Source organism: Ornithorhynchus anatinus, chromosome 11, assembly GCF_004115215.2.
Source record: "Ornithorhynchus anatinus isolate Pmale09 chromosome 11, mOrnAna1.pri.v4, whole genome shotgun sequence".
Classification (NCBI taxonomy): Eukaryota; Metazoa; Chordata; class Mammalia; order Monotremata; family Ornithorhynchidae; genus Ornithorhynchus; species Ornithorhynchus anatinus.
Window position 1 is genome coordinate 12,673,015 of NC_041738.1, and position 23,768 is coordinate 12,696,782.

A 23,768-nucleotide genomic window follows, 5' to 3' on the forward strand; every position below is an offset into this window, starting at 1 on the left:
GTGCGCAGGCGCGGGGCGAGCGGGAGGCTGCCCCGGTGGAGGGGAGGGTGGCCCTCCTCTCCATCGCTGCAGCCACCTCGCCGGTCCTGCCTGGGCCCGACCACCATGCTGGACATCTTCATTCTTATGTTCTTCGCCATCATCGGCCTGGTGGTCCTCTCCTACATCATCTATCTGCTGTAGGGCCCGGCCGCAGGAGGAAGGAGGAAGGATGCGGCCGGGCTGCTGGGCAGGACCCTTTGACCTTTCCCCCTCCATCCACCAGGCCTTTTCTGGGGCCGGAGGAAACCTGCGTTTTGCCAGCGGGTGAGAGCCCTCCGCAGCATCTCTTTTCTTTAGTTTTGTAGTGTTGGTTCAGCCCTTACTGTGTGCCAAGCACTGTTCTAAGCGCTGGGGGTGGATAGAAGCTAATCAGGTTGTAGGGCTCACGGCCTCCATCCCCATTTTGCGGAGGAGGTCACTGAGGCACGGTGAAGTGACTTGCCCCAGGTCACGCAGGGGATAAGTGGCCGAGGTGGGATTAATAATAATGTTGGTATTTGTTAAGCGCTTACTATGTGCAGAGCACTGTTCTAAGCGCTGGGGTAGATATAGGGTCATCAGGTTGTTCCACGTGGGGCTCACAGTCTTCATCCCCCATTTTACAGATGAGGTCACTGAGGCACCGAGAAGAGATGTGGCTTGCCCACAGTCACACAGCTGACAAGTGGCAGAGCCGGGATTCGAACCCATGACCTCTGACTCCCAAACCTCTGAGCCACGCTGCTTGTCAGCCGCCTTTATTGGGAAGGGGAAGGGAAGCAGAGCCTCCCGTCCCCTGGGAGAGGGTCGTGGAAAGGACAGCAGCGTGGCTCAGTGGAAAGAGCCCGGGTTTGGGACTCAGACGTTGTGGGTTCTAATCCCGACTCCCCCACTTGTCAGCTGTGTGACTTTGGACAAGTCGCTTGACTTCTCTGGGCCTCAGTGACCTCATCTGGAAAATGGGGATGAAGACTGTGAGCCCTATGTGGGACAATCTGATGACCCTGTATCTACCCCAGCGCTTAGAATAGTGCTTGGCACATAGTAAGTGCTAAACAAATAGCAACATCGTTGTTACTGTTAAAGGAGCAGGGTGGGGGGCTGCAGGGGAAAAGGATGCATTTTTGTGCGCAGAGCTCACCCAGTCGCCACCTCTCCCGCCTCCGGACCAGTCAGTGGATGGGCGGTTTGATTTCCCTTCCATTTTGGGGGGATGGGAGGAGAAGGGGGGAGGAAGAGGTCCTCTTTGGGGCCTGGGGGTTTTCCATTTGTCCATCATCTGTGAGCCTGGCTTTTTTTCCCCCACAGCCCCTAGGTCAGCATGGACGTCCAGCCTCCTCAGCACCAGTGGCGACTCCAGGTGCAGAAGTCCAGCAGCAGCTGCTTCTCATTTCCAGAGGCTTCTGGAGACCACTGAACCGCCCCCCTGCAAGCAAGTGAGCTAGAGCGGGGCAGCGGAGAAGACCCCGGCCGGTCCTCGGGGTGGGCAGCGGGGCCAACACGGGGCCCCGGCAAGATGGTCAGCAAAAGTCGCGGAGGGATGGAGACCCGGGTGCTGTCTGGCACCTCGAAGGGACCAGGGGATGCTGATGGAAAGGAAGTTTAGTGTGGCCCCTGGACGGGTCTGTTTACATCGGGGGGTAAGAAGTGGGGGAGTGATGGGAGGGAGGGAGGCAGTCACATTGGAAATAAAATCCTATTTTGGTCTTTCCACCTGGGCTGGGATTTCTCTGTAGCCCCCAAAGAGCTTTCCGTGTCTTCCTGCCAGGAACCAAGGGACTTTTGGGACAGAGAAGTTGGATCTGAGGTTTCCTTCTTATCCTTCCTTTTCACTATTGTAATACACCACAAACTCCCCTTCTGATAATAATAATAATAATGTTGGTTTTTGTTAAGCGCTTACTATGGGCCGAGCACTGTTCTAAGCGCTGGGGTAGATACAAGGTAATTAGGTGGTCTCACGTGAGGCTAACAGTCTTAATCCCCATTTTCAGATGAGGTAACTGAGGCACCGAGAAGTGAAGTGACTTGCCCAAAGTCACAGAGCTGACAGGTGGCGGAGCTGGGATTAGAACCCATGACCTCTGACTCCTAAGTCTGTGCTCTTTCCACTGAGCGACGCTGCTTCTGTTCTTGGTCTTGCTGTGGGTTCAGACTCCCAGATCTGAAGGAAAAACCACAATCCCTCCTAACACAACACAATCTCCTCATCCTGGAATCACCCTCCGCCTACCCCTCACCCCTGCCCCAAAATCTTAAAATCTAGCAGGAGAGCCAGACCCCAAAATAAATTACAGAGAGTCCTGATGGGAATCTCTCAGAGACCTGGGATTAGCAAAGATGGGAACTCAACTCACAAAGTCATCGCCCCTTTGGAGTTGGCATCTCAGCTCAAGGATGAAATCTGGCCAGTGAGACTGAGAACGATTTACCTACTGAAAAGAAAGGCCCAGTGGAAATCTAGTTTACTATTCACAGCTTCCAAGTGGGCCCCTGATTACTCTTATACGTATCCTTGAGGAAGATCACTGTCCAAGTTTCCAGGGCAATTCAGTCCTATAATAATTGGGGAATTTGTTAAGCACTTTCTATGTCAAGCACTAGATACAAGATAATCAGGTCCGACGTTGGGCTCACCGGCTAAGAAGGAAGAGAAGCTAATCATGTTGGACACAGTCCATGTCCTACGTTGGGCTCGTGGTCTTAATCCCCATTTTACAGGTGAGGCAACTGAGGCATAGAGAAGTTAAGTAATTTGCCCATGGTCATGCAGATAAGTGGCCAAGCAGGATTAGAGCCCTTGACCTCTGACTCCCAGGCCCTTGCTCTTTCCATTAGGCCACACTGCTTCTTTTGGCCTGAATGATCCAGAGGCCTGTAGTTGAGTAGATATGGCCAGCAACTAAAGAGGCGCATTTACATTGATTCGTGAGTGTTTAACTGCACATCCACTGGGAAGAAAGGACTGAATTCAGTGCTTTGTGGGACCGAGGGCCACGTGAGAGGAAAGCAGCAGAAGGGAAAATCTGAAGTGGTGTCCCTGTTAGTGCCATAAAGTCCACAATATAAAATGTCATTTTTGATCAAGCTAGTTACTGTCTCCTGTCAAAATTTATTGTGGTGTGGAGTGAAGTTTTTCTAATCAGCAAATGCACAGAAAACAGTAAGTGTTGCACTCTTCTTATTATAACAGCTGATTTGTATGGGGAAGGGGAGATTGACTTGCAAGAGGAATGAGGGACATTTTAGGGGAGGAGAAATATTAAGAAAGGGATAGTCCTAGGAGGGCTTGTTTGCTAAGTTTAAACCAACTAAGAATTTTGTGCCAGAGGTTTTGAACCAAACCCAAACTTTTGATATTTGAACTGGGCAAATCTCAGTTCTTGATGACGGAAAAAAAAATCACTTATTTGTAAAATCCTGAAGATGTGGCTTGTCTTCAAATGGGTCTTAAAAGTTTCATTTTTACCATATCAAATCAAATTACTCAGAAATAGGATAATATTTTCTTAGAGAAGCAGCATGGCCTAGTTGAAAGAGCACAGTTTTGGGAATCAGAGGACCTGGGTCCTAATCCCAGCTCCGCCACTTTTTTGCTGGTGACCATGAGCAAATCACTTAACTTCTCTGTGCCTCAATTACCTCATTTGTAAAATGGGGATTAAGACTGTAAACCCTGTGTGGGGACAGGGATTGCGCACAACCCGATTATCTTCTATTTACCCAGTGCTTTGTACAGAGCCTGGCACATAGGGCTTAACAAATACCAGATTAGTATTATTACAAAAGGAAGAAGAAAAATGTTTAGTCAAATAAAACATATATTGTGGAAAATAATTGCTGAGTGATCACTCAGAAATCAGTTTTACTCCCCTTTAATTGAAGCAAAAACCAAGACCTGTGTGACCTGTGTGAGTAACAAAGTTACTGACCAAGGAGCAACCATTAAGGCAGATGTATTTAGAATATTCAAAGACATTTTCTCATTTGAAGAAATTCTGCCTGGTCTGGTTAGAGGAACAGAATGGAGTATGGGAGACTGTACTTCAATCTTCATAACTTTCAGTAACCTATTAGCTTTAAAAAAAGATGAAAAATCCCAGAATTGGTTCTAGGAATTCTAGTTTTTCAGGTACTGAAATGTTCACACTTAGGAGATTAATGGTGAGAGAAAAATAGTATGGGATACAGTGATATTTAATTCCTGTTTATTATTGCTTTTAAAAGAAAAATGTTTCACATTATTTCATAGTTTTAAAATCCAACTGTGAACATGGGAGTCTCGACTTCATGTTATCTTATGTACAAAATATTTGAATTTTTAACCCAGCAAAAGTTCCTTCTCTCACATGTGAACAAAAGAAATACCCATTTTAAAGGCAAACAGACCAAGCTGGAAATATTTTAGATTTCTGAAATCCACTCTGTTAATATGAGGAAATACCATACTACAATGTTTTACTTTATTTTAAATATTTATGCCTTTTAAGATAGTTTGCAATCATTTAAAACCTTCCGTAATGATATTTTAAAACAGATTTCACTTTATTTACTTTTAAGAAAGCAGTGACAATACTGAATGTTTTTCTTGAACTCAAGAGACTTGAAGTGACCAAGTAGCTCACTTAAAAAAAAATCCAGTTGCTACTTCTGGTATCTGGAGTGCATTCTGGAGATCCTGCCATTAGATGATAAAAAAATGCCTAATATTTCTAATCCTTTTTGCACATGTCTGACAGGGGAAGCTTTCCTGATATCTTCTTTTTCATCTTACCTTCCCTCTCTGAGGGATATTTCAGCTAAAGAGGCAACCTGGGGACTTGTGTCCTGATTTCTTATACTGCACAGTTTTTGGCTTGGCCCCAGGTGAAGCTACCAGTGAAGACATCTGACTTAATTAGGTGGCAGGCGAACAGAACAGGTTTGAGAAGCCTGTTTGAATTTACTCTTTAGCAGACCACTCAATTTAGAGATTAAAGCCTGTGGTTGGGAGTTTCTGCTCGAGAAGCAGCGTGGCCTAGTGGATAGAGCACGGGCCTGGGAGTCAGAAGAAGCTGGGTTCTAATCCCAGCTCTGCCCAGCTTGTCTGCTGTGTGACCTCAGGTGAGTCGCTTCATTTCTCAGGGCCTCAGTTACCTCATCTGTAAAATGGGGACTGTGAGCCCTATGTGGGACAAGGATGGTGTCCAACCTGATTAGCTTCTACCTACCCCTGTTCTTCGTACAATGCCCAGCACATAGTACGCACTTCGTACCATAAAAAAAAGAATGTCGAGAGGAATGGACAACCGTTTGGATTTTGAGGAGCAGGGAGAGGCCTGCGAGACAACGTCTGAGAAAAATTGCATCGGATACTCTATTTAACATACACTTTGACCATAAAACTGTCCCATTAGGAGTTTTATTGTAGTACATAATGGATACAGGAATTTCAAACAAGAACAAGGTGAAACGTGGACTACCAAGCAAACTACCATATCCAAAAAGCGGATTCTGCACAAAATTCTACAAAATGTCAACAAAATCTAAATATCGCATTCTAATAATAATTGCCACATTTTATCTTTCAACCAAACAATATCACATTATTTAATTCTTCAGTGACAATTTTGATTCAAAGGGCTCAGAATTTTTTGATTCTTGAGGATGAAGATTTAAAAATCACTGTCAAGCAGGCACATCTCTAAATAAATATTTTGCATTCCAAAGCAACAGTACTAAAGTACACTAAAGGAACATTTAATATAATAAAAGGTCCAGATACAACCCCCTAGTAGTTTGAAACCGTTAAATTACAAACTGAGGGAGAGAGATTTGGGGAGTTTGATATCAAGGTTCGATCAGTGGTAATTCAAGATTACTGCTGATTTAAACCAAAGCTTTGAAGAGGGACACTGCCTTATATTCTCTCAACCCCTGCAGTTTCACAGATAACATTCAATTGCAAATTTCCTTGTAAAGAAAATATTTTTAATGGTAGTGATAGTAGTAACAGTAGAAATATATCTGAGTCTAAGTGTGTTATTTTGTCAACAGGCCTTCAGGAAACTACAAGAAACTGGGAAAATCACTGCTAGAAGAACCCCTGCAACCATATATCAGTAAAATGCTTACATTTTTTAAATGCTTAAGTGTTTGCCAAAATCTTCAGTTGTTGAGGATAGTTGGAAATTGGTTAGCAGCCTCAACCATGAGCTTTCATGTCAGCTGTGCCCCAATTACCTTAATTTTAATCAGCAAGATCAATTGTAAAAGGAAAAGCATTTTTAAAAGTTCGATGCCTAAGTTTATTTTAAATGACAAATCCATACTACCATGTGAAAAATCAGACTTGGAGGATTCAAAGAACTGCATTTTATTTCAAATATTCAAAATCTTAAACATTAAAATTTTTTAATTAGTCTGAAAGATCAGACAGTTCAATAGAGTGCATAGTCTTTTCCCACTCCCCCCCATTTTGGAGGGATCATCTGACGGGCTTCTCATTAGGACTGTGTAAAATGAAATACTTTTTTTTCCATAGGAATACAAACCTATGAAAAAAGTTCCAAAATCTAGCAAAAGCCATGTTTACATCTATCTAACCTCCCTTGATCATCCTGCTGTCAGTAACTGAGGCAGTTTCGACAAAAAGCAGATGGAACTCATGCTATTCAGGTGAATTTCCATTCAGTAAAATCTCTGACAATTCCAGTCTACAGATGAGTTTTTATCTTTCATCTCGCCACTTTTATCACGTCAGGAGATTTTGGAACTTTTGCAAGTTGTCTTAAGAATTTTTCATTTATATTAGCCTCTAATCTATTCATTTCAGGGAATGTGTTGTTTCTGCCTACCCTGGCTCAGGGACATAATTAAGAATATTAACTTCCACCCTAAACATCCACATCCTGTTCATTTCCAGTCCCAGTGATCTCTAGCCAACCCTAACAAAACATCCTGGGCCGTGTTTTCATAAACAAAGCCAGGTGGAAAGTTATACTCCATACCGTGGAGCGAGGGCTGTCCCAAGCCGAATCATTCCGGCAAGAAGAATCCGCTATTGTGTGGTGGTAGATTTACTGGACAGTTACCTAACCACAACCCTTAAGCTTTATTTTGGCCCTTGCGTTCACCACAGGGAGAGTGGCGAAGCGGTGAGTTTCCCAGATACATTTTGTGACTCATCTATTACATTGTTTAGTTTTATCCTTGGGTCACCATTGCTGTTAAAAGCTCTAAAAGCACTTACTTTCAAATGTCAGGACCGCTGGAGAACAGAGAGTTAAACGGACATTGTTTGGAAAGACGCGATGGGGAGAAAGCAGCTCTTCGGTAACTGTAGAAGGATGACAGTCTCTAAAACCTTGGCCTTCAGGTTATTTAAGTAGAAGAGTTCATAGTCAAAAACAGGACTTCCTTATGAAAATTAGCCTGTGCATTCACAAGATGGAACAAATTCAAAAAGCTGTTATCGTCATCGTCCCGGTCTCCTAAATACCAGAAAAAAAAATGAGTGGGAAGTGGGAAGGAGGTAGTAATTAATGACAAAAAGAAAAGATTTGTTGGAAACCCAAGGTCTCTAGATTTTCCCGGTAGCACTGTATTTTAACAAATTAAGAATAAACATCCAATTACAAATGAACAGGCGAGGCTTAGTGGCTTCTTGGAGAGATCATGGGACTAAAGGTGTAGAGACCTGACTCCTGGCCCTGGTCATGCCGATCGTCTTCCATGTAACCTTGGGCAAGTCACTTAATAGTCAGTTACCTCAGTTTCTTCATCTGTAACATGATAAAATGCCTCTTCCCCCTCCCTCTTGGAAAGTGAGCCCTATGAGAGACAGAGACTGTGTACGATCTGATTATCTTGTATCTATCTCAGTGCTTAGTACAATTCCCGGGACGTGTAAGCACTTAATCAAAACTGTCATCATTATTAGCATTCTTTACTGTGATGATCAGAAGTTAATCATGGCTCCAGAAACATCCCATAATACACTTCCATCAGAAAACCTTATAACTAGCAGTTCAACAAATTCAAGCACCCTAATCTTAAGAATAGAAAGGTTTCCCAAAGGAATAATAATTGTGGAATTTGTTAAACGCTTACGAGGTGACAAGCACTGCATCAAGTGCTGGGCTAAGTACAACATAATCGGTCCGACACTATCATTCCCCATGGGGCTCACAGTCTAGGAGAGGGAACAGCTAATTAATCCTCATTTTACAGAGAAGGAAACCAAGGTACAGAGACATTAAGTTACTGGCCTAAGGGCACCCAGCAGGCAAACGGCAGAGTCAGGATTAGAATCCAGATCCCCGACTACTAAATTCTCTGCTTTTCCACTAGGCCATGCTTCTCCAAATAGATTCTTCAACCTAACCAGCTTTCATTATAACCAATTTCTGATTTTACTCAGAGGTACCCAAAATGGGTAAACTAAATACATTCCTTGGAAAATGAAAATCCTATAGTTTCTTCTATCTTTAATTCAGAGATGGTGATAATAATCATTAAGGTATTCATTAAGCGCTTACTATGTGCCAGGCACTTTACTAAGCGCTGGGGTGAGTACAAAGCAAATCGGGTTGGACCCAGCCACTGTCCCACATGGGGCTCACAGCCTCAATCCCCATTTTCCAGATGAGGTAATGGAGGCACAGCAATGTGAAGAGACTTGCCCAAGATCGGACAGCGACAAGAGGCGGAACCAGGATTAGAACTCACGACCTTCTGGAGCCCGCGCTCTATCGACCACGCCACGCTACTTCTGGAGCCTAAGGAGACTTAAGAATATCTTAACCCGAGGAGGCCACGGAATGAATTGTCAGTGTACATTTGTGGACAGCCTGCATGTATACTTACCAGACATTACTGACTGCAGCATATCCAGTATTATACGTGCAAATGCGTTCTCCACACTTTGCAGAAAGTTACTTCTTTCCAACTGGGTGCTGAAGACTTTGCAGACTCTCTGCATTATTTTTACTGCCCAGTCCATGCAATACAGATCCTTCTCGCAGACCTGATTGGAATATCCAGATGATTACCATAAATAAGAGTCAGGAGACGGTCTCGGAATTGTATCTTTGCGGTATAGTCTACTGTTAGTTTGATGCTAGTTAAAGGAAATACTCCACCCAACTGAACAAAATTACTTTCCACACTCTTTCTCTTTGGTTTCTGGAAATGGCATGCCCAGGGAGGGGTCTTGTTGTTGCTATTAGCGGCAGAATACTACGTTCATTCGACCGTATTTATTGAGCATTTATTGTGTGCAGAGCACTGTACTAAGTGCTTGGGAAGTACAATTCAGCAATAAAGAGAGACAATCCCTGCCCACACTGGGTTTACAGTCTGGGGGAGGGGAGATAGACATCAAAACCAGTAAACAGGCATCAGTATAAATAAATAGAATTATAGAAATAGACACATCAAAACAAGTAAACAGGCATTGATAAAAATAAATAGAATTATAGATTTATACATAATGTGACATAAAACACTTCGACAAACACTATCATTCAACTCTTTGGTGTTCATTCGCCAAGAACAGAAGTGTCCCATCCTCTAGAAATGATCCTTTTTCAAATGGTGCAAAGCGGAGAAATATTCAGATGTGGCCCAAGAAATCAATCCATCTGGGGTATTTATTGAGTGCTTACTATGTGCAGAGCACCGTACGCAGCACTGGAGAGAGCACAATACAATAGGGTTGGTAGACGTGAACCCGGCCTTGAAGGAATTAATCTAGTGGTGGAGGCAGACATTAAAATAAATTACGGCTAGGAAAAAGAGCAAAGTGTAAGGATATGAATGTTAAAGCTGTGGAGCTGGTGGTGGGGTATCAGAGTACTTATGAAGTACAGACTCAAATGGATGGGTGACGAGGAAGGGAGGGCAAATAGGTTGGAGAAAAGAGAGGTTAGTCGGGGAGGCTTTTTGGAGATTTGATTTTAGTAGGGCTTTGAAGATGGTGAGAAGGGGGGTCGGATATGAAGGGCGAGGGAGTTCCAGGGCAGAGGAAGGATGTGAGCAAGGGGTTGGCTGCAAGAGAGATGAGCTGGAATCACAGTAAGTAGTCACAGACTATCATTCCCTGGTCATAAAAGGAGAAAGTCATTACTCGGAGAAAATGTTTTTTAATTACTTAAAAAAAGTAGGCCCTCTCCGATCATTTTGCCTTACCCAGTTAGAACACTTTAGCTCTTTTATTTAAAGTAGCTCTTAAATGTAATGTTTGCCTCATGATGATGATTGTTGTATTTGTTAAGTGATTACTATGTGCCAGACACTATATTAAACACTTGTGTGGGGGCGGTACAAGCAAATCAAGGTTGGACTCAGTCCCTGTCCCACATGGGGTTCATAGTCTTAATCCCCATTTTACAGATGAGGGAACTGAGGCAACGAAGTGAAGTGACTTGCCCGAGGTCACACGGTGGTCAAGTGGAGAAACTGGGATTAGAACCCAGGTCCTTCTGACTCCCAGGCCCATGCTCTATCCACTAAGTCATGCTGATAATTATAATCTACTTTTAGGGTGAATGGGGAGCATTTTAATTATTTAATGACCATTCTCCAAATTTATCACAGAGAGGCCACATTTGCAGGAAGGAAAGGCTATTCTTCTGAGCAAAATTTTCAGGCCTTAATCTAAATGAATGAGGACAGACCTAGGCACACTTAAGATGATGGCTTCTGAAGCTGTATTGAAACTCCTTCCTCTAAACCTGGCCCAGAAACCTCACCTAATTGACTGAATTTCAGGCTTTCTATCCCCCAAATCCCTGGGTCAGGCCAGCCTGATCTCCATCCACATGGATGAGAGGATGGGCTCTTCTTGAACAGCTTCTTCCACCTGCCTGGAAACAGTTGTTGCTCCACAGTTTCTCCTCTCCACTCTTCTTCCCCCATCCAGCTGCCAGCACATTTCCCATTTTCATTCATTCACTCACCCATTCATTCATTCAATCGTATTTATTGAGCACTTACCGTGTGCACAGCACTGTACTAAGCACTTGGAAGAGTACGATACAACAATAAGCAGACACATTCCCTGCCCACATAGTTTGATTATGTATATCTGTAATTTTATCTGTAATGATGTCTGTCTCCCAACTCTAGACTGTGAGCTCATTTTGGGCAAGGAATGTCACTGTTTATTGTTGTCCTTTCCCAAGCACTTAGTACAATGCTCTGCACACAGTTAGTGCTCAATAATTATGACCCAATGAATGTAGGAGCTTCAGATATGTACACAGGTGCTGTGGGGCTGGAAGGGAGGGAATGAATAAAGGGAGCAAGTCAGGGTGACGCAGAAGGGAGAGAGAAGAGGAAAGGAGGGCTTAATCAGGGAAGGCCTCTTGGAGGAGATGGGGCTTCAATAAAGGTTTGAAGTGGGAAGGGGTAATTGTCTGTAAGATTTGAGGAGACAGGGCGTTCCAGGCCAGAAGCGGGAAGTGGGCGAGGGGTCGGTGGCGAGATAGACGAGATCGAGATACAGGGAGAAGGATACTCTCTCCATTTGGAGACTCTCCCCCTCTGAAGGAATCTGAGGATTTCTCTGTCCAAATGGACTGTGCATGGAGTCATACCCTTCCTCAATCTCAAGGCAAGGCTGGCAGCACGATATGGACAGAAGCATAGGGACACCAGTATCTCCAGTTAGTAGCTGTTAATCGGGCAGATGCTAAACAAATTAGGAGGGATGCAGGAAAACACACATCTCATGGCAAACATCTTTGGTCTGCACCAAATCGACCTAACGTTTTTGAGTCCTTCCACACTGAATTTTGACAAAAAGGATTAGAAGCAAATCCCCTTCGTGTAAATAGGCTAATTAGACAACACTATTAAGACATCCACGGAACCGGGAACGAAGTAGCAAACAAAGGTGAAGGAGGAATGAGGGATGTTTATGAAGATATTTGTTTACCATTTTTTCTATATCTGTCAAAATAATTTATATTTTGGGCACTTTTCTGTTAAGTAGGAAAGAAGAATCCCTGTTTTTTAGGCAGTAATGAAGGTAGAAGGAGGCATGGTATAAAACTAGAAAATATTCTACTCAGTACTTACCAAAGCCAAAAAGATTATCAGCCGGGCCAGTTCAAAGGCCCGTCCATTCAAAGCTTTACTAGCCATAAAAGTGAAACAGATATTGTTTCCACTTAGAATAAGAAGACGGGCATTATTCTCCAGGAGCCATTCACGAGGAATCACTTTTATTGAAGAAAAAATGACTTGGTGAGTAATGATTATTCCGTAACCATGTTAAATACGGAACACTTAAATACATATAATCTTGCTTAATTACAGTGAAAAATAAATTGCTAAATGAATGCTTAGAGAACAAGTCGGGAAAATATTTTAAATTTTCAATTACATAATTCAACTAGAATCAGAACCTTCTACTAAAGTAATACAAAATGTGATTAGGGTCTTAACTGAGGTTCTATGTGATTTGCACATAGAGGGAATTAAGTTGAATTGATTATATGCAGGCTTTTCAAACTCTAAACTAGACTTTTTAAACTCCCTGAAACAAAGACAGCTTAGAAGGTCTAGAGCTAATTTGAGGCTCTGCTTTTCTTCTGTCAAAACACACTATTTCCAAAGGTTTTTAATATGTTACCCGAGGGGAGATGATAGCATTAAGAGCTTTAGAAGTTAAATGGGGCGATATAAGAACAATTTACCTGATAATTCATCTATAAGAGTGACGATATCATCTGCTGTCCACTCTTTAGTGTTGGCATCATAGAGTAATTTAATGGCGTTGGCCAAGCTCTTTAAATTGTTTTCATCAGCTGGTCCATCTGTCATTTTCTGCCAGATCAACTGCCCTGAACAACAGAAGCAAGAATAACTTGAAACTGAGGTTTGTTTTTCAGGGAAGACCTCATGGGCAGTTGGGAAAATGAATTAGAAAATGAATTATGTTATTTATATGCACCCTTTTTACTTGAAATTTTATAATGGAAGGCCAGTTTAAACTGCAGTTTGACTTTCAACGTCTCTGGGTGAGGAAGTTCAGCAACGATATTTAAGCGACGGAAAGAAGTGGGTTATAACACAGAATATATTTCCTTTTGGATAATGCTTCCTCCTTACCAGTGACCGCTGATTAGATGACCTAAGATCTTTGAATACCTTTTATAAAAAAGGCCAGTGTCTGGGGTAGAAAGAAAGGAATAGGTTCTGAAGAGTTTGAGTCTAGCCCTTGAGTTTCTCCCCATCCTAGACTGCAAATGAACTTTGCGACTCATAAAAGGAAAGTTATTGCTTCCTTTTCCCACCTCCCCTCAAGAAGTCCTGGCCCCACAGAGACAGCCTGGGCCCCTCCGTCTACAAGACTGAACATTGCCCCCTCACCACAGCTTCTCTGACACAGTCCTCTCCTGGTTCACCTCTTAGCTTTCTGAGTATTCCTTCTCGGTCTCTTTCAACGGTTCCTCTTCTGCCCTCCACTCCCTAACTGTGGGTGTCCCTTGAGACTTTGCTCTGATTCCCCTTCTCTTTGGGAATCTACACTCATTCCCTTTAAAGAGCTCATCCTCTCTCATGGCTTCAACTACCACTTCTTTCAGGATGACTCCCAAATCTACCTCATTAGCCCAGGTCTCTCTCCTTCTCCGCCATCTCGCATCTACTCATGCCTCCAATACATCTCTATGTTGATGTGCTGCCAGGACCTCAGATTCGACATGTCCAAAGCTGAACTCCTCATCTCCCTTCCCAAATCCTCCCCTCCTCTCCCCAACTTTCCCATCACCTTCCCATCTCTCAAACCGGCAACCTTGGCATTATCCTTGACTCTTCTGTCTCTTTCATTCTCCACAGTCAGTCGGTCACAAAACCCAGTTGGTTCTTTCTTTCCAATAACTCCAGAATCTCTTCCTTCCTCTCCTTCCAAACTGCCTCCATACAGGTCCAAACACCTATCACAGTTCAACTCGATTATTGTGTCAGCCTCCCTGCAGACCTATCTGCCTCTAGTCTTTCCCCTCTCCTGTTCATACTGCATTTGGCTGCACAGATAATTTTTCTAAAACATCTTCTCCCACCAACTTAACTGTGAGCCCAAGGAGGTAGAGGGACTAGGACCAATCTGATATCTTGAATCTACCGAAACAATTAGAGCAGGGCTTGGCACGTAGTAATAGAATAATAATAGCATCATCATCATCATCATTATTATTTTTATCACGTCAATTTGTGCATGTCTCCTCTCCTCAAAAACCTGCAATGGTTGCCTATTCCGCTATGCATCAGGGACAAACTCCTGACCACTGGTTTTAAGGCAGTCAATTCTCTCCTCTACTTATCCTTCATCTTCTACAAACTGGGTCCCTCAAACAAACCTACTCCCTTTGCCTCTTTTACTTTTGTCTCTTGCCACCAACTTGCTCACATCCTCCCTACTGCTTGGAACTCTCTTTCCCTCCACATCCGGCAGACCACACCTCTCCCCATCTTCAAAGCCCTTCTGAAATCATATTATTATTGATCATATTTATTGAGCACTTACTGTGTGCAAAGCACTGTACCAAGTGCTTAAATCATATCTGCTCTAGGATACCGTCCCTAATTCATCCCTCATCTCTCCACTCTATTTCCCGCTCTGCTACTTCAGAACTTCTGCATCACCTAAACATCAATTCTGCTGTACTGTACTCAAGGGCTTAGGACAGTGCTCTGCACTCAGTAAGTGCTCAATAAATACCATTGATTGATTGATTAAGCACTTGGGTACTCACCCCCTCTCAGCTCAGGGCACTTATATATATATATCTTTAAACTCTGTTAATTCCTCGTATATGAAATTGATTTTCATGTCTGTCTCCCTGGCTATAATGTAAGCAACTGAAGGGCAAGGATCATGTCTACTAACTCTCTTGTACTTAGTACAGTGCCTTGCACAGAGTAAGTGCTTAATAAAAAATATTAACTGATTAATTACTGCCCCGAAGTCTCCTTGCTCCTGTGCTTAACAAATACCACAGTAACAAGAACTATAATAAGTATGATAGACAATGCATAATCTACATAAGATATAATACATTTCACAATATGTAGACGTTCCTTTTATGTTAAGCGAGAGAAAACTGCAAAGGTATGTGAATTAATTTCTGAAGGAAACAATTTTCATTTGGAAGCTTAAAAGTGGCATAAGCTAAAAGAAAAGGCACCTGTTAATGCTTTTCAAATTAAGATAAAGGATTTAAACAGAAGAGAGACATGGCTGAATTAGATTTATTAATAATAATATACTATGATAATGAAAGCTCTTAATATGATAATGAAAGCTCATAAGAATTGCTTACCCTCTCGCGGAGAGACTGGTCCAAAGATGATATAGAGCAATCGTGCTTGATTCACTATTGGCCATGGTTTTAAGATACGGGTTAGCCAAAAAGCAGTCTCACTTCGATGAGGCCAGTGGTCTAGTAGGACATTCCGACAAAACAATCTAACTCTTAACTCCAGTTTTCTGGCACCTCCTAGGGCCAAAGTCAGACAAGAGTTTGGGAAATGTTATCCAATAGCTATTCAGATACTTCACTTGTAGGTAACGCAAGGAAATGTTTCAGTTATTCAGGTTGCAAAGTCATTTTTGGATCTGCGAGTCTACCTTGGAAATAAAATCATAAATAAATCCTCTCTAACGCTGTCCCAATTTATTGACTTTGCTGACCCTCTCGTTGAAATTTTTCTCCGTCTATACTGCAATTTTCTGTGGACCCAGGATGGTTGATATTAGGAAGGTCTACTAGGTTATCAAATCTGGTACTTTAAAATTTGTAGATATTGACTGGGCTTGCCCTGGGTAAAGCATAGCTTCTGAAAGGAATTTTCTTTTATAAAAATTATGGTGAATAAACGAACCCGACTGGGACAGACCTGATTCTTGATGCTGAATCGATCTTTCCTGGATGAGCACTAAGGAAAGAGGTTAATATTTTGGGGGCCATCTATTATTTGTCCCATCCCAGAGTCCAAACTGGGATCCCAGCTGTGAGCATGTCTGCCTAACACACTCCAGGTAAACTGACAAAAGTTGAGTGGAGCAGCACTAAGCTCCCTCCACATCCAGACAATAGTTGCCAATCAGGAGGGCTTCTGGCCTGTTGGGATGGCAAACAAGAGAATGCGATCAAATGGGCAAAAATACTGGACTGAAAGCTAAACTCTTATATGACAATAAAACTTACCCTTGGACAATCCCCTTTTAGTTTGGGGAAAAAAACTAGAATCAGACATGGTTGGGCTGTTGAGAAACGTGTAGATTTGGGATTTAAAAAAAAGTTTTTTGGCAGTGAGCATTGGTTTAGCTCCATGCGGATAAGCCCTTAGAAGGAGCAGGAAAATGCACCCCCAATTTGCAAGGGTTTAAAATAAATCCAGGATTTTTTTCCCTTCCCACCACTAAAATACTGAAAAGTCAAGGCTATATGACTACAGCATCATCAAAAATCTCTATTTTAGTGCTCTATTCTCTGATAGGTTCTACTTTTGAACTTTTTTTATACGTTGGCAGGCAAATGTTAGTGCTAAGACCAATCTGTCATCTTGTCTCTAATTTCCCTCAGTTCACAGTCATTTGGTTTGGTTTCTGCTTTTCACCTGGTTTACTGCTGACGACGGTCTGCATCCTTCGGGGTAAATGGGTCAGCTCACAAAGGAAGTTATACACTCGATGGCACTCCAGCTCGTCCCAACCCGCCGTTAGGGTCTAGAGACAGGAAGATAAAGGACACACAGCAGACTCAAAGATGCAGCTTTTTCCTCTCCATCCAAATGGCCACCGCCCTGTTTCAGGCCACATCATATTCCAACTTGACTACTGCATCCTCTTCACTATATTTCCTAACTCCAGGCTCTCCCTTCTCCAACCTATCCCTCTCCTTTCCACATGCCTCTAGCCACAGAGCCCTCCTACTTGATTTTAGGGTTTTTTTGGTCTGTTTTCAGAATTTTTATTGTTTCATTTCCCTTTATCTGCCTCTCTCCAGTTCCTTCTCTCTGGTTTATTCCTAGGTTGGAGGCTTAAGAATCGGGACCATGCCTGATTCTTGGAACAGTGTTTGACCAACAGTAAGTGCTTACTATTTACGTATTTACTTTCTAGTAAGTACCATAAAACAATAAAATAAAAAGCACTATTCTTGGAGCTAGGGTAGATAATCAGGCCGGCTGCGTCTGCAATTATCTGTTCAGCTTTCAACCTGATACTCTGGTCAATAGTTCCTCTTATCTCCATCTTCCTTCTCCTCCTCCCCTCTAGTCTGTAAGCTCCATGTGGACAAGGAACGTGTGTGTTATACTGTACTCTTCCAAGCGCTCAGTACAGTGTTCTGCACGCAGTAAGCGCTCACTAAATACGACTGAGATCTACTACAACATAAGCACTTATTTTTCTACCTGTCCATTTCTCCTTTCTCTTCTTCCATCTACGAATTATTTTGTTTCTGATTCCCCCACTAGACTGTAAGGTCACTGAAGGGAGAGGTCATGTCTTCTAACTCTTTCGTACTCCTCCAAGTGCTTAGGACAGTGCTCTGCACACAAAAAGTACTCAGTGAATACTACTGATGGATTTAACCGAAGGTGGAGGCTTTGAATCAAGTTTTCTTATTATCAACGAGGATAAACAATAATGGGCTGCTACACATTATGAAAGACAAATTTTAATGGTAAAATATGCAGTACATTGAAAAGTGTTTCAGCACTCAGAATATTCTTCCAAAAACCAATTTAACTGCAATTTCACCACTCAACCGGCTATTACCTTTTCTACTACTGTGGATTGCAATCAGCTGAAAAGGAGCCACTTTTGAATAAATCTGTCTATAAATGTCATCCTTTTTATGAGCTCCCCAGAACTTTCCTGTTTACTGCTAAAGAGAAACAGCTCTCACCCCCATCTTTGGGTTTGAAATCATATTTTCAAGAGAAAACACATGGCCAATTGCTAAAATTAAGATGGACTTCCCATGCACCACCTATGTCCTCCAATTAATTAAACACATTTCTATGATAACAGTGTTCTACTACTCTTCTCATCGGCTACAGACCTACTCAATATTTAAATAGAAACCCTGAATTTGAAGTGTTCATTCCAATTTTAGAATCTATCATGAGAAACCCCCAGGACACATTTCAAGTAGAGAGTGGAAAGAAGATTAGTACATTCTCATACTTTAGTTCTCATGGTACAATATTTGTAACCACTGTTGCATGTTTTTAAGTTTAATTATTGGAACTCATTTATTTTTACTACTAATAAATGAAGCACTTCCTATTCTCCTTTCCATAAAAAGATAGGGTACCTGTAAAAACATTCCATAACATGGTAATCCTAAACACTTCAATGGGACAGAACAACCACTGAGTTTAAAACAGGAAACCTAGAAAGAAAGAGAATAATTGTCACCTCCTCTTACCCACTGAATTTAGTTGGTAATTATCTGTCCTTCAGAGATTTAGGTTCAGGAAATCAGACTTAGTAAGAAAAAGGAATCGGAGTTTACAGACTACTGGTTGTGAAAGGAATCCTTTGGTTTACATGTCTATTTGTTTTTGTAAAATAAAGATTAAAATTGACTTTTTAGATATTGCACTCAATACCACTGATTAAAACTTACAGTTTAATCGAAACCACATTAAAGTAGATCATGCATACTTTATCATACTCCTCAAAACACTTAGGAAAGTGCTCTGCATAGAATAAGGGATCAATAAATACCACTGACTGATTAATTAACAGTGTCTGAGAGTTTTCTCAGTATTTCTTTGAGAAGTTAAAAAAATGCCATGGGAAATTATAGGATCACAGAATATTAGCGCTGGTTCAAATAAAATTGATTGGTACAAAAAGTTTAAAAAACTAAGTCATAAATCCATTCTGTAGTGCAGTGGTTTGAAATCTCTGCGCTCCTGAAAAAGATTTTCATAATTTTAAACTTTGTCAATTAACATTATTACTCACATGGCACTGTTCTTGATAGTGGAATTTCAACAAGCAGAGACAAATTTAAAATGAATGGCCATTCAAGACCATTAGAGTATGGTAATGTATGTACAGTAATATATACAAGGTGAAAATAGATTGAAAATATACTGAATATGTTTTGTTAGTGCAGATGGCAGTAAACACTGAATTAAGTATCCAGAAATATGACAAGAAAGTGCTTACTTCTGTGAGTATCTTGTGAACATACTTCAGCCTTTCTCTTGTGGGTAGCAGCAGTGTGCACCTTTTAAACAACAGCCCTGTAAAAGAAAAGTTAAACATATTAGAAAAGAAGCAAAGACAGCAACACTTTAAGACACTCTATCAGCTCTCCCACTTCCAAAATACCTCACTGAGCTCCTTCTACCACCTGACCCACATACTTGACTCTTCGAATGCCAACTGACTCACTGAACCTTGATCTCATCTGTCTTGCCTCAGCCCCCTTGCCCAAGACCTCCCTCACCCCACTTTTAAAGCCTACTAAACATCACCTCTCCTCCAAAAAGCCTTCCCAGACTAAGTGCTCACTAACCCTACTGGCCCTCCTTTCTGTGTTGCCCGTGCATTTGGTATTTGCTTCGGCCAGTCAGTAAGTCAGTCATCATATTTACTGAGCGCTTACCGTATGCAGAGCATTGTACTTAGAGCTTGGGAGAGTACAATTCAACAATGTAACAGACACATTCCCTGTCCACAACAAGTTTACAGTCTGGAGGACTCCACCCCCAGTCTCTCATACTCTCCCATTTCCCCCAACTATAATTTGTTTTAATATCTGCTCCCTCTCTTCCCCTTCTCATTTAGGCTGTAAACACTTAGTGGACAAGGATCCTGTTGTACACGAAAAAGTTGTATTGTCCTCTCCTAAAAGCTTAGTACAGTTCCCTGCACACATAAATATTACTGATTAACAATCAAAGCAGAATGGCTCTACAAGTCAGTAATGGTACACTGCTGTGCACTGTGGTTTTTATAAAGAAAGTTGAGCAGAAAGGATACAAGGCATTTACAACATATGTTTTACTAAGTTTTCTTAGAGTCTGCCTCAGTCTTGGGGATGAAACCCTGCAAAACATTGTGATACTGACTCTAGAATTACAAATATGAAAAAGGATTTGGATTAAGGAAGGAGTAATGATGAAAATTTGAAGATGCACAAGAAAAACCTGGTTTTGCCTTTACAATATGGAAACAGAAATTTCAATCTGATGGCCTCCTCCTCTATTTCCACTCCCTCTCCTCCCACTCTCTAATTGTGGGAATCCCTCAAGGATCAGTTTTGAGGCCTCTTCTATTTTCCATCTATACCCCCTGCCTCAGAGAACTCATTTGCTCCCAGGGCTCTAATTACCATCTCTACATGGATGATCTTCAAATCTACATCTCAATCAATAAATCAATTGTATTTATTGAGTGCTTACTGGATGCAAGCTCTGTACTAAGCACTTGGGAGAGTACAATACCACAATAAATGGTCACATTCCCTGCCCACAACGAGCTTACAGCCTCCAGTACTAGCATTTTTTTGCAGTCTTGCATTTCTTCCTGCCTTCAGGACATCTCCACTTGGATGTCCAACCGACACCTCAAACATGTCCAAAACTTAACTTCTCACCCAAACCCTGTCCTCCCTCTGACTTTCCCATCACTGTAGATACCACCACCATCCTCCCTTGTTCGATAAACCCATAACCTCGGCATCATCCTTAACTCATCTCTGTCAACCCACATATTCGATTCACCGACAAATCCTGTCAGTTCTTCCTTCAAAATATTGCTAAAATCTGCCCTTTTCTCTCCATCCCAACTGTTTCTATACTGATCCAAACACTTATCATATCCTGCCTTGACTACTGCATAAGCCTCCTCACTGACTTCCCTGACTCCTGTCTCACCCCATTCCAGTCCACACATCACTCTGCTGCCCAGATCATTTTTTCTAAAAAAAAATATTTCAGTCCATATTTCCCCACTCCTCAAGAACCAGCATGACCTAGTGGAAAGAGTCTAAGAGTTCTAATCCCAGCTCTGTCACTTCCCTGCTGTGTAGCCTTGGGCAAATCACTTTTCTTCAAAGCTTCATTAAAATCACATCACCACCAAGAGGCCTTCCCAGACCAAGTCCTCATTTCCCCCACTCCCTCTCCCTTCTGAGTCACCCTTGCACACAGAGTGGGCAGGGAACATGTCTATCGATTCTGCTATACTGTACTCTCGCAAACATTTAGTACAGTGCCCTGTACACAGTAAGCAATCAATACTATTGATTGCTTACACCTGGATTTGTACCCTTCAAGCACTTGATATTCACCCCACCCTCAGCCCCCAAACAGTTACGTACCTACCCATAATTTTTTTTAATGTCTGTCTCCCCTCCTAGACTGTCAGCTCCTTGGGGGTAGGGAAGTTGTCTACCAACTCTGTTGTACTGTTTTCTCCCAAGTGCACAGTACAGTGCTCTGCACACAGTTAAGTGTTCAATAAACACCACTGATGATTGTCAGCCAAGGAGAAAAGTGTCTGAAATGATGTTAATGTGAAAGCTTCTAAGGAGGGAGGTAAAAAGTTTTGTTTTGCTTTTTCCAAATACAGTATATAGGGGCTTAAGATTTTAAGGACTTAAAATAGCAGATGCTGGAAGTCATTTAGTAAGTATAAAGTAGCTATTTGGCAACAGTTAAACATATTTTTCCTTCAAAAACTTCCTTTTTGGGAAATGTGTGTTAAAAATGTTCAAGAACCAAAGAATCGTCTTCAGATACTTTAAAAGTCTCCAAACTCCCACAGAAACATGTAACTTGAACTGTTAACTTACTGTGCCAGGAAGTGCATTATATGTTTCCTGCATCTCTAAATGGACTGTTTTCCTAATAAGGAAACGCATTGCTAACATTCCTACAGATCAGATGTAATTTACTCATCCTGATATTAGCTGAATGTTGGAAAAACATATACCTGAAAACACGACTTCATCTAACAACTGAAATGCAAAAAACCTCTCCTGGTTATATTTTTTTATTTAACAATGTAATCGAATGACCTAATCCTGGATATTTTATCAAGATATCACTTCCTGGAAAGCCGTGGGATGGTCAGAAGAAAGTTTATACACTGTTTTACTTATCTAGTGCACATAATAGACATTTTCAGTGTTTTTTAAATCTTACACTGTACTATGGCAGTCACTTACCATAACAATAGGCTTTGAAGGTATAAATGCATATTAGTTGCATTTTGCAGTTTAAAATGCTATTTTTGCAAAGTTGCAACTTGGCCATAGAAACTGATCCAGGCTGAATTTAACACAAGTACTGAGTAATTTCTTTTAAAAAGAAGTTAAATTTTTTTCCCATAAAAATAGACTCAGATACATTGCTCTCCCCCACTGGCCATCTGCTCTGTTCTTGTGTGAATGCAGCAAATTAAAATTCATAATCTTCAGCAAGCAGTAGTCTCAAAAATGTTATTTTATTGCTTGAAAACAAGAACATACCAGACAGGAACAGCAATAGAAAAAATAGTATCTGCATTCAAACATTTGCCGGAAGAATCAGTCATATGGCCAACCTCTGTTGCCAAAGTGAAAGAGAAGATGGAAATAACCATTCAGGCTGAGTTCAGTTAAGAAACCTGGAAATTCAGGCCGAATCTGATCGATCAATAAATAGCATTTTCTGAGTGACTTCTGTGTACAGTGGACTCTGCCAAGGGCTTAGAACACTGTGCCAATTCTTTTGGTGGAGTTTTCTCTAATTATCTGGATAACCCTCTGCTTTGTTTTAACAGTGCCTACTTACTTGAAGGCCTTGTCTGAACAGGTGGGCATGATTTTTTCGAAAGATCGTTTTTCAGAAGGAAGGCAACATACACCCATCAATACCTTGTCCTGGGCCAGCCAGGCCTGCATGACAGTTTGGGAGATCAACAAGTCGGTTTAACTGTCAGATAGCTTTCCTCCACTTAGTCTTTTCCAGCAGCTTCCTCCATACTCTGTACTTTTCTACGTATATACTGTTACATAAGGGTAATCCACGATTCTATGGGGTTATATTTCTTGAAAATGTGGTTGTATCGTGAATGGTTTTTCCCGGCTTTTAGGGATAAATTAGGATTTTTTGCCAATCATTGTTATTCATTGAGTGTTTAACTGTGGGCAGAGCACTGTACTTAGTGCTTGGGAGAGTACAATAGAGAAGGTAGAGATGATTCCTGGCCACAAGGAGCTTACAGACTAGAAGGGAAGATAGACATGAAAATAAATTTCAGATGAATATGTACATTAGTGCTGTGGGGCTGGGGAGAGGGGGTAATATCAAGTGCTTACAGACCCAAGGGAGGGCTTAGAGAGGGAAGGGAGGGTTTAATCAAGGAAGGCCTCTTGAAGGCGATGATTTAGTAGTTCTCTAAAGATGAGAAGAGCGGTAGCTTTCAGATATGAAGTGGGAGGGAGTTCCAGGTCACAAAGGAGACGAGGTCAAGGGGTCCCTGGTGAGAAAGACTAGATCGAGGAGCAGTGAATAGTTTGGCTTTAGATGAACAAAGTGTGTGGGTTGGGTGGTAGTAAGAGATCAGTGTGGTAGGGTAGGAGGGGAAGAGTTGGTTAAGTGCCTTACAGCTAATGGTAAAGAGTTTCTGTTTGATCTGGAGTTGGATCGGAAACCATTGGAAGTTTTTGAGGAATGCGCCAGCTGACAGAATCATTATTCACCAATATTTTCAACCAAGAATATATCCACCCAAGTTG

General features: G+C 41.8%; 1 protein-coding gene, 1 long non-coding RNA gene and 1 other non-coding gene across 8 annotated transcripts in view; 2 read left to right on the forward strand and 1 right to left on the reverse strand.

The window, feature by feature from the left end:
* LOC120638676 lies at positions 1-8,661 on the forward strand. Of its 4 annotated transcripts, none has more exons than XR_005660527.1 (4): positions 1-306; positions 1,330-1,661; positions 6,058-6,122; positions 8,647-8,661. It is a non-coding gene; the product is annotated as an uncharacterized LOC120638676 (long non-coding RNA). The 4 variants fall into 4 exon arrangements; XR_005660526.1 differs by lacking the exon at positions 8,647-8,661 and adding an exon at positions 6,545-7,645; XR_005660525.1 differs by lacking the exon at positions 8,647-8,661 and having other exon boundaries at positions 6,058-6,444.
* MIR7408 (microRNA mir-7408) lies at positions 24-78 on the forward strand. Its single transcript, NR_127389.1, has one exon. It is a non-coding gene; the product is annotated as a microRNA mir-7408 (primary transcript).
* FBXO47 (F-box protein 47) overlaps positions 5,407-23,768 on the reverse strand; it is a 24,815-nt gene continuing 6,453 nt past the window's right edge. The window contains exons 5-12 of one of the 3 annotated variants that reach the window (XM_029075026.2): positions 19,205-19,281; positions 18,339-18,416; positions 16,633-16,741; positions 15,333-15,509; positions 12,705-12,851; positions 12,085-12,227; positions 8,869-9,028; positions 5,407-7,434 (exon numbers count right to left, since the gene is read on the reverse strand). In XM_029075026.2, the coding sequence (XP_028930859.1) occupies positions 7,430-7,434; positions 8,869-9,028; positions 12,085-12,227; positions 12,705-12,851; positions 15,333-15,509; positions 16,633-16,741; positions 18,339-18,416; positions 19,205-19,281 (896 nt within the window). In that variant the 3' untranslated portion in view covers positions 5,407-7,429. Of the gene's footprint in view, positions 7,494-8,868; positions 9,029-12,084; positions 12,228-12,704; positions 12,852-15,332; positions 15,510-16,632; positions 16,742-18,338; positions 18,417-19,204; positions 19,282-23,768 lie in introns of all 3 variants that reach the window. The other 2 variants (XM_029075024.2, XM_029075025.2) reach the window with 2 other exon arrangements.